At 53.9% G+C, this 18,833-nt stretch overlaps 1 protein-coding gene across 1 annotated transcript in view; it reads left to right on the top strand.

The window, feature by feature from the left end:
- The window catches only part of MYO18B (myosin XVIIIB), a 56,984-nt gene that overhangs the window by 34,861 nt on the left and 3,290 nt on the right, over positions 1-18,833 (top strand). The window contains exons 35-42 of the mRNA XM_048323171.1: positions 2,458-2,571; positions 2,972-3,088; positions 3,793-3,876; positions 4,704-4,841; positions 5,053-5,238; positions 12,113-12,246; positions 13,214-13,255; positions 13,965-14,126. Coding sequence (XP_048179128.1) covers positions 2,458-2,571; positions 2,972-3,088; positions 3,793-3,876; positions 4,704-4,841; positions 5,053-5,238; positions 12,113-12,246; positions 13,214-13,255; positions 13,965-14,126 — 977 coding nt within the window. The remainder of the gene's footprint in view (positions 1-2,457; positions 2,572-2,971; positions 3,089-3,792; positions 3,877-4,703; positions 4,842-5,052; positions 5,239-12,112; positions 12,247-13,213; positions 13,256-13,964; positions 14,127-18,833) is intronic.

The raw sequence follows: 18,833 nt of genomic DNA, 5'->3' as shown, positions 1-18,833 counted from the left end.
GATGGCCATGGCCAGGACAGGCAGTGGGAATGGCCATTTTTTGCACTCACGTGTTCTCTCTTAAATGTTACTGACCCAGCGCTGTAGTGCTGCACTTGGTTAATCCCTCAATATTTCCCAAATCCCACTTGCGGGCTGGAGAGGTTGCACTGTCCCTGCTTTTTCCCAGTCCCTGATGGGAGGAAATGTGGCAGGACTCTGCTCTCAGGTCCCTTCCATGTGCTGAGCTGAGGGACCTACATCGATGCTGAGGTGCTTCCTCTGCCCATCCCGTGGCCATCCCGTGGTGTCCAGCCCCATCTCTCTGGGGAGTGATGCCCAGTTGGGGAACAGAACTGGGGAAGTAAATCTTTACTCTCTAGAGTAAAGTCATAGGAAGAGCAGCTGAGGGAGCTGGGAAAGGGGCTCAGCCTGGAGCAAAGGAGGCTCAGGGGGAACCTTGTGGCTCTGCACAACTCCCTGACAGGAGGGGACAGCCGGGGGGGTCGGGCTCTGCTCCCAGGGACAGGATGAGAGGAAACTGCATCAAGCTGTGCCAGGGGAGGGTCAGGTTGGACATCAGGAGGAATTTCCTCATGGAAAGGGTGCTCAGGCCTTGGCAGGGGCTGCCCAGGGAGGTTTGGAGTCCCCATCCCTGGAGGTGTCCAAGGAAGGACTGGATGTGGCACTCAGTGCTCTGGTCTCATGGATAAGGGGTGATCAGTCAGAGATGGGACTCGATGACCTTGGGGGTCTTTCCCAACATAAATGACTCTGGCATTCTGGGATTCTTGCTCCCTGCACAGCCCAGCACCCACAGCAAGGCAGGAGCTCACTCTCTCTCCCTGTGGTGCCGTTCAGTCCATCCCTGGCTCCCTCACTCCACAGCCTGTGCTCAGCTGCCTTGTATTTTGGGGACAAGCAAGCGGCCTGGATTTTGGGAATGTGGAGTTTTTGCTGTGCCACCAACACGGAGACTCTGCATGTGTTTAAAATGCCACATGATTATTCTGTCCTTTAAGCTGAAACAATTTCTAATGGCATTCATGACGACTTTCTCAAAAGCCAGTGCATCCTACCAGCAGCCCACGGACTTGAATGAGAAGAAAAACTTTGCTAAAATGCTGTATTTCCGTTAATCAAAATCCATATGGCTGGAAGTGCAGCATTGTTTCTTAATAAGGCTGAGGCATCCATTTTATGCAGGTATTTAACAGATGGTGTTCACAGCAAACTAATGTTGTTCCACAGTTCATACATTATGCATTTTTTTGGGGGGAATTTCAATTTATTCTTCCCAAGTGGGAAAATTCCATTACACCGAGTGAAGTGGAAGCTGATGTTTAATGAAGGGTCCTGGAGGTGCTTTTCTATCTGACTGAACTATCAGGAGTTTGGTGGGAATTGTGGCAGGGAAGAGGCCACTCCAAGGGCTGATTGTGGATGCAGCTGGACAGGTGAGAAAGTCCTCGGCCATAAAACCAGGAGCTGACCTGAGTGGCATCTTCAACTCATCCCAGCAAAGCACAGAGACTATTTTTCAGCTGATGGAAGAAAGTTTTTCTTTCTCTAGTGAAAAGTCTCAATCTCCTCAAACGGTGGAGGGAAACGAGCTGAGGATTGCTCCAGTTGTAGTATTCCATGATTCCCCCTTTCTTTTTCCTTTTTATTTTCCTTTTTATTTTTTTTATTTTTTTTTTTGAGAGAGAGAGATAAAAAAGGAAGTAAACCCTAAGGAAACAGCCTAAAATTCTCAAACTCTGGCCATGGTGTGCAGCTTTTCCCGTTGCTCCTGGGAACTCCACAGGGAAACCAGGACCAGGCACAGGAAATGAGCAGTGAGCGAAGGGTTTAGTTTTCCATAAAGGAAAGAAAGGAACCCCAGCGAGCAGGGGAAGGAACTGGATGTTCAGGTACAGCCTACGACAACTCCTCCGCCCGGGCAAGGGGGGAGTTTTGGGGATGACGCTGCAGCTTCCAGATGTTTGCAACCCATTGAAGATCGCTGTGATCTTAATGGCTGAGCTGTGAAACCCGAGAGCACATTAGCGTTTATAAATGGGATCTTCCACGTGTATTTGCAAATGCAATTTATGCCACGTGAAAAGCCCATTTGCAAAGCCCCGAATCGTGAATTGCTCTAATCAGGAATTACATGTAATTCACATAATTTTGCAAATTAATGATCCCAGCTCTACCTCACCGAGGCAGAGGGAGGATGTGCCATCGAGGCACTGGCTGCTGGACTCACCAGGACTGTCGGTGGCGTTGGGGTCTGTGCTGGGAACTGCCAAGGAAGCTTTGCTTTCCCTGAAAACCAGGAGCAGCGCAGGTTTAAAAGGTCGAGAATCTGTGCTCTTTAGCAGGGAGAAAAAGCTCTGTGGAAGTGGAAATAAACGTGGCTGTGTGGCACGGGGACAGCACCATCAGCACGTGGTTTCTGCTCCTTTAATGATGATCCCCTGCAACTTTTCCCAGCTGGAAGAGAGCGAAGCAAAGCGTGCAGAGGCCCAGAGATCTCAGCAGACAGCGGCCCTGGAGCTGGAGAACCTGCACACGGAGCTGGAGACCCTCAGCAGAAGCAAGACCCTGGTGGGTTGCTGGAGATGTGACCAGGGCAGGGCAGGTGGGAGGGCACAGTCCCACCTCGGGGGGTTTGGCAGCAATGGGCAGCTGCTTGCTTGAATCAGCCACTACCAGAGCGTTTAATAAATCCCCTCGGAGTGTTAATTACACCTGCAGGATATTTACAAAGTGTCCGAGCGTATTTACTAAGTCTCCAAGGATGTTCACTGAAATCACTCGGACTGTTTGGAAACAGCAGCCCCCGGGTGGTTCAATGGGTGGATAAAATTCCTGCAAGGGAGCAGCGTCCCGTGGTCCTGCTCTGCCTCTCCTGCGGGTTGGAGGCTGTTGACAGCACATCCCAGAGGGGATTTTGTGGGTTCCCTGTGGGATCCGTGAACCAGTGGTCCTGTGGATCCTCCTGCAGGTGGACGAGCAGCTGTTCCAGCTGCAGCACGAGAGAGCTGACCTGCTGAAACGCATCGATGAGGACCAGGAGGACCTGAACGAGCTCATGGAAAAGCACAAGGCTCTGATCGCCCAGGTGGGAGCTGGGGCAGTGTCTCCAACCCTGGGAGGGCACTCAGAAAGCCCTGCAGGCTGGCACAGAGCAGGTGGTGGCCCCTGGGGGTGCACAGGGGGTGGGGACCGCAGGACACAGATGCTGTGATGAGGAGGGGGAGGCTCACGGCTCCGGCTCCGCTCACCTGCACTTGAGAGTCTTCTTCCAAGAGGTGTTTTGCCTTTAGTTTCAATACTTGGGGAATCCTACAGCTGCTCCTCTGGGTCATTTTTTTACTCTTTCTTTCACCGTTTACTCATGCAGAGGTTAAAAAGTGCTGCCAGACAGCCCTGGGGCTTTCAGTGCCACACCCAAACTATGTCAGGCTCTCCCAAAGGATTGTACTGGGAGCTGAGGGACCCCAAAAGTGCCATGGGAGAGGGGCAGGCTGGCCAGACGGACAATTCCCAGTCTGGTGCCCCTTGCAGAGGTGTTAGGGATCCGGGAGCTTCTGTCTGGAAGGGTCCTGAGGACAGAGATGACAACACAGTTTCTGTCCTGATCCACAAACACTTCTTTCAAAACTTAAGGAAGCTGCACCGAGCTGGGAGCATTAAGCTCCAGCAGGGCAGTCCAGGGGCAGCTCACTGTCTCAGTGGCAGGAGGTGCAGGCAGGAACCAGCCCTCTGCTCCGAGCCCTTGCTTCTGATCCCGCTGCTCCCACTCCCAACTTTCCGTTTCCGCAGTCGGCCACAGACATCGCTCAGATCCGGGAGCTGCAGACGCAGGTGGAGGATGTGAAGAAAGAAAAGCAGAGCCTTCAGGAGAAGGTAATTCCTGCAGAGGAAGCTAATTCCTGCAGGAGAAGCTAATTCCTGCCAGCCTGCGGCACCCCTGCTGAAGAGTGGGAGCTCTTTGGGCTGGAGAAAGCTTTTCCTGGCCAAGTTCTTGGGATTCACAGCCTCGCTTCTCCCTCCTCCCCAGCTGACCCCAGGGCTGCCCTGGGGTGGGCACCAGCAGGGGCTGCACCCCCTCGCCTCTGTGGCTGTGCCAACCCTCCTGGAGTGATGGATTTAATTTTAAACACATGAGTAATCCCATTAAGTTAAGTGCTTTATTGGAGCGTGGCTAAGCTGCCCGGGAATCAGAAGCAGGACTCATTCGCTCCCTCTGAGGTGGAGCGGGTGGTGCTTTGGAGATAGGCCGGATAAAAGGAGACAAATTCCCATAGTTCTAGGTCCAATTCAAAATCTGAACCTGAGCTGTACCGGGATCACTAAAAGAGGAGTTTCCTTTGGAGATCCTGCTGTAAGAGCTGAGGAAACAGCTTGGCCCAGGCAGCTTTCCACAAAGACTGTGAATTTTTATGCCTGCTGTCCTCAAAGAGTCTGTGAGAAGAGGAAAGCAAAGGAGCCCCGGACACGTGCCCCTCGCCAGCAGGTTCTCCATTCAAAGCCACACGTTGGTGTCAGGCCTGTGCCGTGTGGCTTTAACAGCAGGGAATTCTTTGGGAAGTGAGGGCAACGCTTGGCCACGGTGCCCGTCACCTCAGGGGCCAGGAGAGGCCCCCAGTGCATGTGAAGTGTTCAGCAGAGGGGTTTGGGGGTGTTGGCATGGTCAGGGCTGGGGGATGCTGACACAGCCCCTGCTCTCCCAGCTGCAGGCAGCTCAGGCCAGGGCGGCACAGCTGGAGCAGTGCCCGGCCGAGCGCTCCATCGTCAGCCGGCAGGAAGCCCGGATCCGGGACCTGGAGAGCCAGCTGGACTTCCAGGCCGTGCAGATGAAGCGTTTTGAGGTACCCCCTCCTCACCAGGCAGGGCAGTGCCACCAGCATGGCTGTGGGGACAGGAGCACCTGCGAAGGGCTGGGAGGGACAGGTGTGGGCTGAGGCAGCCCAGATGGTTCGTGGCACTGCTGCTGTGTCTGCGTGGGGGTTTCTGACAGCCAACAGTGGCTTGGTGCTCGCAGAGAGCTTTCTAACACCTCACCCTCCCCTCGCACCCCAGGTGCTGGTGCTGCGCCTGCGAGACAGCATCATCCAGATGGGAGAGGAGCTGGAGAAGGCGGCCGAGTCGGAGGCACGGGAGAGGGAGAACAGCAGGTACTACCAGAGGAGGATGGAGGAGATGAAGGCTGACATGGACGAGCTGGTGCAGAGGGAGCTGGAGTCCAGCCGCCGGCGCATGGAGCTGGTGAGGGGGTGCTGCTCCCGGGGTTTGGGTGGTCCCATGGTCAGGGGGGTTTTGCTGCAGACCCCTCATAACCCCTGGGTTGGCCTGAGGGCCCCAGAAAAGTCATTTTCTGTGCGGTGCTTTGTGTGCTCTGGGTCTGGGGATGGAGCTGTTCCCTGTGCAGGTACTCCCTGGGTCCTGGGCTGCTCCTCTGGGAGGAGCAGGGAATTGCTTTGTGTCCCTCTGCAGCCCCAAACCATTGAACCAAAGCTGTCCTTGAGGACCCTCATGTTGCCTTTCTCCATGGCTGCACTGGAAGCCTGGACAGTCCCTCTGCTCCACGTTTTTTTGTGGGAAGGAGGTGGCTTTGCCTGCTCCTCTCACAGAAATGCAGTTCACGTGTGGATGTGGCACTTGGGGACACGGTTTGCTGCTGGACTTGGCAGTGCTGGAGTAACGGTTGGACTGGATGATCTTGGAGGTGTTTCCATCCTAGATGAACCTATGATTCCAAGTTGCTCAGGTCATTCCTGCAGCTCCTCAAGCTGGTTCTCCTCATGCCAGGCAGAACCACGGTGGGTGGGAAATGCCCCGGTGCTGCAGCAGCCCCTGAGTGCTGGTCTCAGGGCTGGGTGTGCCAGGAATCAGCCCAAGCACCAGATCCTCCTGGAGCTCCCAGCTTTGCCAAACCACCCCCGTGGCTGCAGCTCAGACGGTGCCAACCAGCAGCTAAACCCGCTCTGAGCGAGCAGAGCCCCAGCTGGGTTTGGAGAGCAGCAAAAATAGATTCACCTGCACTTTCCAGCCCTTTCCCAGTGTCTCTTTTTCATGTTGTTTCTTCCAGTAATCCAAGGGAAAGCCTCACTCCCGAGCGGTAATTGAAAGATATTGCAGTTCTGCTGGCAGCAGGACCTAATTAGGAGCAGTTATTTTATCAATAATCTTTTATTTAGCAATCAAGGAGATTCCAGCATTTATTCTGCCCCGAGGCTGCCAGCCTTCCCAAGGGGAATGGTGTGAATGATTCCCAATCCTCTGCCTTCGCCATGGTCAGGCTTTGTCCTTGCTCTGCCAGGCTGAGCCCTGAGTGCTCTGGCTCCCCTGGGCATGGAATGAGGTTGCATCTCTCAGCCTCTGATGCTCTGCAGAGCCATGGGATGGTGGAGTGAGAGGCTGTGCTGAGGAGCCACGGGCATGCCAGGCTCCCTGATCCTGCTGCTTTCCCTGTGGGATTGAGGGATTGGTTGCTGGGTGTTGGTTGCAGCTCTGCTGGAAGGGCAGTGTTTGGAACATGGATGCTCTGGCTGTTGGAATAGGGGTGGGATCTTTTGCTGTATTTTTGGGTTTGTGCCTAGGTTTTTAGAAGCTTTTTGAATGTTTCATGTGGGGATGTGAGCGACGGGTGAAGGAAGGAACTTCCTGGCACTCTTGTGCTCTCCCAAGTGAAGTGTGCTAAGAGGTCTGAAAGGGATTTTAGGGGCACCGCCCTCAAATGCGACACAAACCCCCATAAACAGCTGAATCTGTAAGGCAGAACTGAGAGTGTGGGGTTATCCAGACACTCAAATATTTGGGGTTATCTGGCATCTGCTGGAGGAAGGAGCAGGTGGGCTCCCCCAGACACACCTCCCCATCCCAGCTTCTCCGTGGTGATTGCTCCATGGGAGCTGGCTCTGTGTGCACGGCCACAGCCAGGGACTGCTGTGACATTCCTGGGAGCAGAGGCATCCCCCAGACTGTGCGTTCTCTTCAGAGCAGTTAAATAAAACATGGGGCAGGGCTGTGATCGAGGAGCCTGGCCGAGCTTGTCGGGAGCCTGGTGGGGAGCATCAATAGTTAATAGGAAGCCACTTACGGCTCTGCTCCTTCTAAACCCCCCATCAATTATAAATCCAGCGTGAATTATTCACTTGACATTACTTAAGTCATGCTCTGCTCCTAACAGTTTTTTTTTTTACTTTTTATTTAAATACACGGTGGTGGGGTTGTGGACTTGCCACACACTGTCGAGGTTTAAGGAGGGACAAATTTCTTGCACAGACTGGGTTAGAAATCCTGTCTTGTTTCACAGCTGCTGCCTGTAGATGTAGTTATGTATGGCATACAGATGCAATATACAAAATAGAAGGTATTTTTGTTCTCACAACTCGTATTTATCAGTGGTGGATGCACTGGAAAATCCCATGCCACCATCCCCAGCCAGGCTCAGGGCAGCTATTTCCTTCCCTCCCTCGTTTCCCACCCAGTTTAGGGCAGTTGGGAGGCAGCATTGTGCCGTTCAGCAGGGAATGTGCAGTGAGGATCAGGGCTGGGAGCTGGAGAGCTGGCTGCCAGGCAGGTGGCTCTGCCTTATGAATTTTGTAAGAAGGATGGGTTTTGAACACTTTCCAAGCGTGTTTGGTAATGGCAGGGGGTAGGACTTGGCCCTGCTGGTCTCTCTTTGCTCTGGCTGCACATCGAGGGTTTCCTCCCTGGAGCTGGAGCTCCTCTTCCAACAAAATCTGGATCCCAGCCTGCAGCAGCTCCTCATTGCTCAGCTGCTGTGCTGTCACCCAGAGCTTGACAAGCCATCCCCAGTCCCGCTGGTGTCCTCAGACCATGGCAGACACTGAGTCATGGTGAGGAGTGAGGGATGGATTTCCAGCCTGGAGTTAATCCTGCTGGGCTTAAACCCAAGCCGTGCTCTCTGTGTGCATCGTGTGTGCACTTAGGCTCGTGCTTGTCCCCTACACGTGTCCCCTGGTGAGGCTGCAGTGCAGGGAAGGATGGAACAGGGGCTGAGAAGGATGGAGAAGGGCTGGCAGCAGGCGTGGAGCAGGGATGTGGGACGATGAGAGGGTGTCATTGTGTCTGGGACACAGCAGCATCCAGGATTTCGGAGGGAAGGATGGTGCTGGCTGTGCTGCTGCCGACTGAGCTGCCTGTACAGCTTGGATTTCATGGCAGAAATCAAGCATCTGGATGAGGGTTCTGGGATGAAAACTCTGGAATGGGGTCCAGCCATGGGCAGGAGCCCCTCAGTCTCTTCTTCCGGAGAGCTAGGTGCCTTCTTGATGGAATGCCAAGGGAAAAACAGAGGCTGATCCAGCTGGGACGAAGCCCTGGCTGGCCGAGGCACAAGCCAGGGACTTGCTGGGTCTCCTCCTGCCCCTCTGTACCCAGCAGAGCTCCACTGACCCCCCTGAGCACACCACGAGGGCTGGCGGGTGCTATCCTCGAATCAGGTTTCTTTAACGAAGCTGTGAAAATTCATCAGCATAATAATTAACTAATTTTACAGAAAACTGAAGTACAGGTGTGAAGACACTCTTCACAAGTTGGTTTTTTTTTTTTTTTTTTTTTTTTGTGAGAGCCTCAGAGTAAATAACCCTTTTTTTCCCCTGGTTCTTTTGCTGGCAGATCTTTGTGCCCCGGCCCCGCTATGGCCACGTTGTGGAACACAACACAGCCCGAACTCCAGGATTAGGGCTTTTTGCTCATTTTTGCAAACTTTAAAGCTTCTTTTGTTTTTTTGGCGCTTCCAGTGAACTCGAGAAGCGAAGTGGGAGCTGTTTGTGCCTCCAGCCGGGAATGCCACGCTCCCACCCAGGCGAACGCTCAGCTCCCAGCAGGGTCCCAGCAAACCCTCTGATGTCTCTTGTCCCCCATCCCCGCCTGCTCCTGGGTCTTTCCAGCTGCTCTTCCCTTAAAGAGCGAATGTCTTTGAGGAAGTGTAACAACAATTATCATCAAAGGCAGCCGGTCCTTAGAGGTGAGGGTGGATGATGGAGGAGCCAGGAGTGAAAGCTCGGCTGTGTACGCACTAATTAGGGCTGTTGTGATCCTGCCTTGCCATTAAAGGAGTAAATTCCTCAGGAATCCATCAGCACCGGTGGCTGCTCACACACCAATTACACGGTGCTCGCCCCATCTCACTCCCAGCCTTCGGCTGAGCGAATTTTGTCACTTCAAACTTTCTGGAAAACCCGCGAGTTAACGGCTTAATTAAAAATAACAATGATGGATGAATTGTGCAGGTGCGTGCTAAGTTATCCGAAGAAAAGTGATCCAAATTGCACTAATTAGATTGCACTTCGCTCGAGGTGGATGGGAGTGAGCAAAGGTGGTGTTGTCATAGCAGAACCGCAAACAAAAATACGAGGTGGTGATAAGGACGTGGTGCTCGATGCTCCGCGGCGCCGGCCTGGGCATCCCTTGGAGTCCCATGGATCATTTCACTGCTGATTTTGTTTATCTCCTTTTAGCTTCTCTTCCAGTAATTCTGAGACGAAATCAGTTGGGGGGAAAAAAAGAAACAAACCTCTTAAGAAAAAGAAGGTTTAGAAATTGCCTTCCATGAGGGATGTGCAGAATCTCCTCCCTGGGAGCCCCTGGGCGAGGGCAGGAGTCCAGCTGAGAGCAGCTCGCCGTGGGTTTGCTGAGTGCCAGCCATCACATGAGTGAGCTCCTGCCCCCTTGAATTGGGGAAACCTTTAATCCAGCCTCCCTGTCAGCCAGAATCAACCTCAACCTTCTAGAACCGTGGTTTCTGACCCACCAGCAGAGCCAGTCCTGTGCTCTGGGGTGATCTTTCCCCCAGCATGAATGGGAGAATCCGGTTTGGAAATGTACTCAGTAGCAGGCAGAACGTATATTTTATTTATTGATGATAAAATATACATCAGCCAGGGGTTTTGCACTGGTCAGGCTGGTCCTGCTGTGCATGTCTGACTGGTTTGGTGGAAGCAGCCAGAGATGCTGGTGCCAGGAGGGATTTAATAGCAGAGGATGCTCCTTTCAGCCCTTCAGGTCCAGCCGTGGTGCAGTTTGCCCAATAATATGAGTTTTCTCAACTGATCTATTTTCCCCTTTATTTCTCCCCTTTTTCTGCTCAGAGGAAACAAAAAGCCAGCTCTGCCCAGTGTGAGGGTGTCAGTTCTCAGCCCAGGGACTGTTTGAAAAGAGAAATGCTTCTTGGATTTACATTTAGATAGAAACAACGTGTGTCAGAGGTGTCCAGCAGCTCCCTGCGTGCCAGGGGCCTGGTGCTGGGATGGGCCTTGTCAGTTTGTGTTCTGCAGACAGTATTTTTCCATCTGAAATTGAATTATATTGGCAAAATGATTCCTTTCCCTGAGACAGTTGTAGGGTATAAAGAAAAACATGAGGTGTCTCCGTGGGTGAGATTTGGGACAGCTGGGATGTGGGGTGGCATGTGGGGTTGAGCAGTGTCAGCTCCATTTTCTGGCTCACATTCAAATTGCCCCTTGGGTGGCCTGTGGGTGGGGGACCCCAGGGTCACCCACAGTCCCCAGTGTCACCTCAGTGCCTTGCAGGTCCCCTTCCCAAGGCCACCAGCGTGGGTGCCACAAAGTGGGGGTGTCCAGGGATGTCCTGGGAGGAGGCAGGTGAGGCCCCAGCTCAGCAGCATCGCCTTGGGATGGTCCCTTTCCTCTCCGCATTCTCAGTGCCATGCGGAAGGTAGCGAGGTCAGGGGGGACCCCACCAGCCAGGGCGACCCCTCCAGCCCCCAGGACTCGCTGTTTGCTGCTCCCACAGCCATCCCAGGGGATTTCTGTGTCCGTGGCCGAAGGAAGCGGGGCTGGGGTGCTGGTGGGGGGATGCTGCTCTGTGCCTCCCTGCCCATCCCTGTTAATAACAGCAGAACAGAGGAGTGGAATTAAAGGCAGCTACTGAACCGTATTTAATTTGTGCCGTATCCTGCAGCTGAGGAGCTGGGTCAATAGAGGCTCTTACCAGCCTGTGGAAGGGCTCAGCTCTTTATCTGGGGTCACTCCCTGCTCCTGCAGCCCCAAATAGCTGAATACAGGCACAGAGGCACTCAGAGCTTGGGGCTCTTTCCTCCTCTCAGGGCTTGGTGTTTCACCATGTGCCCTGTTCTGAGCCCCCGAGCTCCTTGACAAAACACTTCCCTTGATGAAACAGGTCCTTTCTACCTTCTGCCCGAGCCAGGAGGGAAGTGGAGGGCTTGGAGACACCAAGTTTCAGAAAACTTCTGAGCAGCACTGAGGTTTGCACCAAGACCAGCGCGTTCCCAGGAGCCGCTGTGACACCGTGCGACCCAAATGGGGCTGTTTCTTTGCCTGTTTTGATGAACCAAGATGCTCTTCCCCTGGGGCCTGTGTGCCTGGTGATTCCAGGCCTCCCATCATTTACTGTGACAGTGTGCCAGCTCCTGTGCCACGGCCTGTCACAGATCATCCCTCCCCTTGTCACCGCAGCCACGGCGATTTCACAGCTGGCAGCTTCAATCACTGGGGACCTGCTGCTCCCTCCTCTCTGCCCTGGGATGGCTTAGGAGCAGCAGGAAGGGTTCCTTGGAGGAACAGCAGGAAGGACTTGGAGGGTGATGAGCAGGGGTGCAGGGCCAAGTTGGTGTCCTTGGTGTGCAAGGTGGGTGATGCTGGGCCCGTGGAGCCCTGGCGGTTGTGTCAGGTTGTAAATCCTGGAATGGTTTGGGTTGCAGGGACCTCAGAGCTCATCCTGTCCCACTCCCTGCCATGACAGGGACACCTTCCACTATCCCAGGTTGCTCCAAGCCCCATCCAACCTGGCCTTGGACACATGCCAGGGCCTCCCCACCCTCACAGGGAAGAATTTCTTCCCAATATCCCATCTATTCCTGTCCTCTGGCAGTGGGCAGCCATTCCCTGTGTCCTGTGACTTCATGCCCTTATCCAAAATCCCTCTCCAGCTCTCCTGGAGCCCCTTTAAGCACTGGAAGGTGCTGGAAGCTGCAGTTTACATTCACAGGTGCCGCAGGGCGTGGTGCAGGTAACCAGCCCTGACAGTCACTGGGAGCACTGGGGTGAGGAGGGGGTGGTTTAGCAGTCACCCCACTCGCAGTTCAGGTGCCACGTCAGGTGCAGGCCCTCACCTGGTGTCCCCTGTGCAGGAGCAGCAGCTGGCAGAGCTGGCGGAGGTGAGGCAGGTGCTGCAGGCTGACCTGGGCACCTCCATCCGCCGCATCGCAGACCTGCAGGTGGCCCTGGAGGGGCTGCGTGACAGCGACGACAGCGATGCCGACAGGTGAGAAACGGGGCCTGGGGGGAGCTGGAGGGGTTGTGGGGGACTCAGCTGCTCTCTGGTGGGGAAGAGGCAGCTCTGGGCAATGCCAGGGTGGCTGTAGTTTCATGTCCTCATGCTCACGTGTTTGCGCTGTGTCTGTGAGCAAAAAACTTCGTGTTAATGGAAGGTTTCATGAAAAAGTGGCACCCTTGAAATCATCCTGTGTGGCCCAGTTTAAAGCGAGCCAAAAGGGTGGGAATAGCCCCATTTGTACAGCAGGTGCCTGGCAGCAGCATGTTGGTGCCCCAGCGCTGGGTTCATCGAGAAAATCCTGCTTTGATCATCCCCAGGAGCTGGAGGAGCCAGGGGTGATTTGGGTAGAGGGTTTTACTAGGGAAAAAAATGAGGGAAAAATTCCAGTGCGTTTTTCAGGTGTTATTCCTAAAGCCCTTCAGTTTTCCCCTCTGCCACACAGCTAAAGGGGCATCAAATGGACAAATGGAGACAAAAGAGATAAATGAGCTTAAAAAAAAATAGAAAAAAAGCTGAGGTGTGCTTGTCAGCATTTGCTCTGTGTGGTGATTAAACGAGGGAAGAAGGGTGAGATACAAACCGTGAGCTCAGACACTCACTGCTTCCCCAAAAAAGGATGATTTCCAATGCAGCTGGTGCACCGGTGGAGGTGAGAAGTGCTTCCCAGCAGGAACGGCAGCTGCTGCCGGCAGGAGCAGCCCTGTGCCAGGGTGTTCTGCTCCCTCCTTTTGCCCTGGGGTCCCGTCTGCAGCCGGGGCTGACCCTTGCAGGTCTCCAGCCCTGCTCCCTGCTCCAGCGCTGCAGCTCCGGCTGTTTTGGGAGTGTTCCCCGGCTCAGCCCAGCCCCTGCTCCGGCCACAGCGGCTCTGCTGCAGTCGGTCTGGGAAGTTTTGCACCTCGGAGTGGTTTTGGGGTGCCCATGAGCCGTCGCTGACCCTCTCCTGTGGTCCTTGCAGCGTGCAGACGGCGCGGGAGTCGCTGTGCTCCAGGAGAGACACGTGAGTGATCCCGGGGGATGCTGCTGCCAGAGCCTGTGCCTGCCTCTGGCACAGCTCATGGACCACCAGCTGCTGCTCTGAGGGGTCCAGTGGCTGCTGCAACTGCACGGGCAGGGCTCACATTGGCTTCCAGATGTGCTGGCGTTGTGTGCCCCGTGCCCATCGACCTGCTCCCATTCCCTGGGAGCTCTGGCTCTTATCCCGAGGGATGCTCCCAATCCTCTGGACTGTGCTTTGAGAGATGAAGCTGATCTGTGGCTTTGAAGGAAAACTGAGATCCTAAAGGATTTCATCCGCTGCACCTGGTCTGGGGGCTCCTGGAGGGTGGGCTGGGGAAGCCCTGGCTCTGGGGGAGCCCAGGAGTGCACAGGGCCCAGTGGGGTGCCCAGGGTCACAGCAGCTCTGTCACTGCAGCTCCAGCCCCAGGCCTGGCAGGCAGTGCAGGGTTTTCCTGCCCAAGGGCTGCAGGGCACTTGCAAAAGCTTGAGGAACTAATGAATGGCAGCAGCAATGGCACAAGGACCAGGCTGCCTGGAAAGATTTCTTTTTATCTGGTGCAACAAACCAGCCCGAGCAGAGCTCACCAGCTGGAGCTGCTGCAGTGGAAGTGTGAGGACGCCCCGCTCTGTGCCCTGTGTCACCATCACAGTGACCCAGCACCACTCCTGCCTGCACCTGCAGAGCTGACAGGTCTCTCCTGTCCCCTCAGGGATGCCTGCTCCAGTGTTGGCTCTGTGCTCAGCCTGGAGCCTGCGGAGAGCGTCAAGTCCTGGCCGAGTTCCTCCGCAGGCTGGACGTCCCTGGCGAGTGCCAGCGTGGCCGGGAGCATCTCAGCACCGTCCGTCGGCAGCCGCAGCACCCAGAGCCTGAGGTAAGGCACCCCCAGCCCATCCTGGGTGTGTTGGGGGGTGCTGAGATGTGGGGGCTTCCTCTGGGCTCCCTCGGGATATGCAGGATGGAGCTCAGCAGGACCTGTGGTGTTTAAGGTCAAAGCATCAAATCAAGGAAGGCAGCCACTGCCACGCCAGGATCAGTGAAACACCAGATGAAAGTCACTACATCAAAAACATGCTTCAAGCAGGAAAATATCCCTTGATGTATTCTCTGGAGATAATTTAAAGAGGCAATGCAGCCTATTTGAGGATTTGTATGCCATATGCTTGCTGCTGAGGAAGAGGGATTCATTTCTACCATTCTAATATCAAATATGTTAATTTTTGATAGTGATGCTGACAGGCTGGGAGAGAGCTGGAGAGGGGCCTGAGCACTTGCACAGCCCAAATGTCTCTGTTTGGCTCTGTGGATGCCCAGGTGCCCAGCCTGAATTGGTGCCCACTCCCCAATCCAGAGAAAAACCCCATTTCCAGGTCACAGAGAAACTGGTTCTTTGTGTTTCATGTGTGAAACAATCACGTGGGTTGAGTTTGGAAAAGCATTGTAAATCAGGGTGTGGGGCTGCATCGTGGAGGGAGGTGGTGGGGATGGAGGAGTGTGTCAGATCCCCTTGGAGGCTTGTGAGGGCAGAGATGGAGCAGGGATGGAGCTTTGAGTCCTGGGGCAGGGAGCAGAGTGGGCTCCAGAGAGAATCATCCCTCTGTAGGCAAGGTGGAAAAGGTGCCAACAACCCAAACTCAGGGTGGGCAGGGCTGGCAGTGCCCCTGCTTGCAGCCCCTGTGACTTGGGGCCTCCCCACCCTGCTGCTTTCCCGGGGATTGGTCTCTCAGGACACCCATCGCTATTTTTGCATCGCTATTTTTCCTGTTTTTCTCCCCATAACCAGGGCAGGTGCCAGGCTGAGGCTGGGCACAGCTCACTGCAGCTCCCAGCTGCTCCCTGCTTGTGTTCAGGTGTGTAGGTAGATGCTCCAAGGCGATGGAATTTGTCAGGAGCACAGTTGCACTGCAGACATTGGTATTAATCTCCCTGCTCGCATTCTGGCGAGCTCTGTCCCCCACCTGCCTTGTACAGGAGAACTGCTGTTGTCAGAACTGATGTTCTGAAGAGCAGGAAATGCCCTGGGTGAGCTGGAGCAGTTTGTGGAGGTACAAGGCAGAGTCTAAGAACAGTCAGGTTCAGGGCAAAGACCTGTGGAGAGATCACAGAATCCTGGAATGCTTTGGGTGGGAAGGAACCTTAAAGATCATCTTCATTCCAACTCCCTGCCATGGGCAGGGACACCTTCCACGGACCAGTGATGAGTGGGAGCCCTGAGAGCAGTTGGCTGAGCTCACTGGGACCCTGCACAATAAATAAGGCCCTTCCTAAGTGCTGCTGAGGAGGTTTTGGTCCAAATGACCCAACTCTGATCGTTAATGGGTGACAGAAAGACAGGCATTGTGGCTAATACCTTATTCCTGAGCCGAAACTCCTCAGACTCAGAGTAAAAGACATGCAGGCTTTCAGGTTGGACATCAAGAGGAATTTCCTCATGGAACGGGTGGTCAGACATCAGAAGGGGCTGCCCAGGGAGGTTTGGAGTCCCCCTCCCCAAGGGATGCCTGGATGTGGCACTCAGTGCTCTGGGCTGGGGACAAGGTGGGGATTGGTCACAGCTTGGACTCGATGCTCTTGGAGGTGTTTCCCAACCTCAGCGATTCTGGGATTCTGGGGTTTTCTGGGCTGCCTGTGGCTGTTGTGAAAAGCAAATTGTCCCAAGCCCTGGCCACAGTGTGACCATCACCCTCCATCCTGGGGCTTGTGAAGGGGCAAACTGCAAATGCTGGTGTGGGAGCTGTGTTTGGCTGCAGCTCATCTAAGATGGAAATAGAGCGAGGAGGAGATGAAATGCAAACAAACAGGAGACGAGACTGGAGGTAATAAAAATGAGATCAGGGAAACGAGCTCTTCCTTATTAAGATTCCTTTGTCTTACAGAAGCACCCAGTAATGAAAAACGAGTCTTGCTCGTGTTGGCTGCTCAGCACCACATCTGGGGTGTTTGCTGAACAAACAGCTGCCAAGAGCCAGAGGAGAGTGGGGAGCTCTTATCACTCGTGTGCTTACAGGAGGGAGAGCTTTGATTAACGTTTCCTTTAATTCTCTGCTATTTAAATGGCTGTACAGAACGCTGGCCAGCAGAGCTAAGCCTCCGTAAATATGACACAGCACAGAGTTGGAATAAATACGATTTTTTTTTTTATTAAGAAGCCAATTTAAAAGTTTATGTATTTATTCTGCCCCTTTCCAGGCAGGTTAAGGTCGTGCTGTGATGGGGGATTATCCAGAGGTGCAGTCAGGGAGTGGATCCACAACCCAGGATCTGCCTTTCCATCCTGCATCCCACAGCTGTGGCATCACCCCAGGATCACCCTGGCAGCAATTCCCCTCCCACCTGGCTTCACAAAACCAGGAGCCCTGGTCCCAAGGCTGCTGGGGATCCAACACGTTTATTTTTAACCATGATTGTGTCAAAAGCAAATCATTACATGGGGAAACTGGGAGCTGTTGAGTAGATGACGGTGTGACAAGAAAATCCTCTTCTGACAGAAATGAGGCCGGTGTCCCTTCCCTCCCTGAAATGGAGCTGTCTTGGCTTTATTTATGAGCTCCCAGGAAAAGCATCCCAGCCACACTTTCGGCCCTGGTCATGTGTTGCAAAGCATGCGTGGATTTTATTGTATAAATGATTTCAACTGGTATAATTGTAATCATGCTAATTGCTATGTAATCTTCACTAATTATTGTTGTATGTCATTTGGTTTGGTGTGAATGGCAGATTGCAGAGCTCTGTTGGCTTCCAGGCGCCTCCTGGGCTCGGCATCTTTTGCCTTTTGCTGGGAAAATCATCTTCCCTGAAGATGATGGAGGAGCTCAGGGCTGGAGGGGCTCATGGTCCTTCCTCCTGAGGCATCACCTTCCTTTGGGGCTGCCTGCGACTTCCTGGGGTCATTCCAAGCCCTGGGAATTCTTGCTGGTACCATTTGCCAGGGATTTATGGGTGAGCAGAGGATGCCGCAGGATGGGGTGCGACCATCTTGCTCTTGTGTCCTGCCTTGTGAGGAGGATGAGGATGAGGATGAGGATGAGGAAGACTAGCCATGATTTTGGAGGGGGATTTTGGTAGCCATAAGGGTACAGTTAAAGAAACAAATCATGGAATGGTTGGGATGGGAAGGAACCTTCAAAACCATCCAGTTCCATCCTCTGCCATGGACAGGGACACCTTCCACTAGCCCGGGTTGCTCCAAGACTCATCCAACCTGGCCTTGGACACTTCCAGGGATGGGGCAACCTGTGACAGGGCCTCACCACCCTCCCAGGGAAGAATTTCTTCCCAATATCCCACCTAACCCTGCCCTCTGGCAGTTTAATGGGTGCAGAAAATGGAACGGTTGGGAGAGACAAGGATGGATGGGGCAGTCTTAGCCTTTGGATGGAAACAGGGGCATGGAGAGTGTGAGATCCTTGCTTGGACTCCGGGGCTGTGTGGCCCTTGCCAGCCACGGAAGCTGGAACAATCCCACCTTCACAGCTTTCACTCCATTTCAGACTCCAAAGATTTTCATAAAAGCAGTACCTGTCCGCCAGGCTGAACAGGACAATAAATACGGCACGTTCAGTCCTTGTTCACAGCCCATTAGTGATTCTCACCTCTCCACTCACTTTTATCTCAGCCTTTAAACCCAAATAAAAACACTGATGCTGGCGTTGAATTTATGAAAGCCATTCATGCAGCACGCGGGTTACAACGTTATTATTTGGAAACGTGCAGAGTGAATGGAGCAATTTCTGTACAAAACCTCACCGAAGGATTACACCAGCCATTTTAAGTAAGATGCAATTTAGGATCCTAAACTCCAGCATTATTGAAATGTCTCAAACTATTAATCAGCCGTGGTGCTTCGGCAGCGTCAGCACGGGATGGCCCTGAAGGGTGCAGTGATTCAGGGAGATGAAATCTCTGGTTAATTCCTTTTTATATTGAATAATCAAATGATTTAGGCTGGTTTAATGAGCAGGGAAAGGAGGTGGGTGCCCGGACAGGTGGGCACCTCTGTTCCCTGGGCTGTGCCAGGAAGGTGGAGCTGCTCCACTGCCCCTTCCCTTCTGCAATCATGCATTTCCCAGCTCTGGAGTTTGTCTGCAGCCCATCTCAGCATGTAAATTATTTCACGGGTCAGCAGAGCCTGGTCCGAGCGTCCGGCGGCGTGCCTGGATTATCTGCTCCCACCCCATTCCCATGGCAACAGCAGCATTCCCAGGGCAGGAAGCTTCATTACAGCCATGCACAACTTGAGTGCTGCTCCCTCCCAGAGCTGGGTTTGTTGTTTGGGTTCTGCTGCTTTGCTCTGCCCTGTTCCCTCTTTTTCCCTCCTCCTTTCTTTCCCAAATTCACATCCCAGCAGAATTCCCAGTCAGGCCAGTCGTGGGTTCCCTCGGCTGAGGGACAGTGATGGGAGTGGGGACACTGCCAGCAAGCAAATGTAGGTGCTTGGAGGGGGCCATAAAGTGTCCCATCAGGGGCTTAGTGGCACCAGTGACCCCAAGCCCACCGGTGGCTGCAGTCCCCCCCATCTCTGTGCATCAGCTGCACGAGGACAGGGACAGCCTGCGTGGTTGGGGGTTCTGGTGTGGATCCT

This window comes from Corvus hawaiiensis, chromosome 18 (assembly GCF_020740725.1).
Source record: "Corvus hawaiiensis isolate bCorHaw1 chromosome 18, bCorHaw1.pri.cur, whole genome shotgun sequence".
In the NCBI taxonomy this organism is placed as follows: Eukaryota; Metazoa; Chordata; class Aves; order Passeriformes; family Corvidae; genus Corvus; species Corvus hawaiiensis.
The sequence above is the reverse complement of the archived record's forward strand: the minus strand, read 5'-3'. Positions and strand labels throughout refer to the sequence as shown.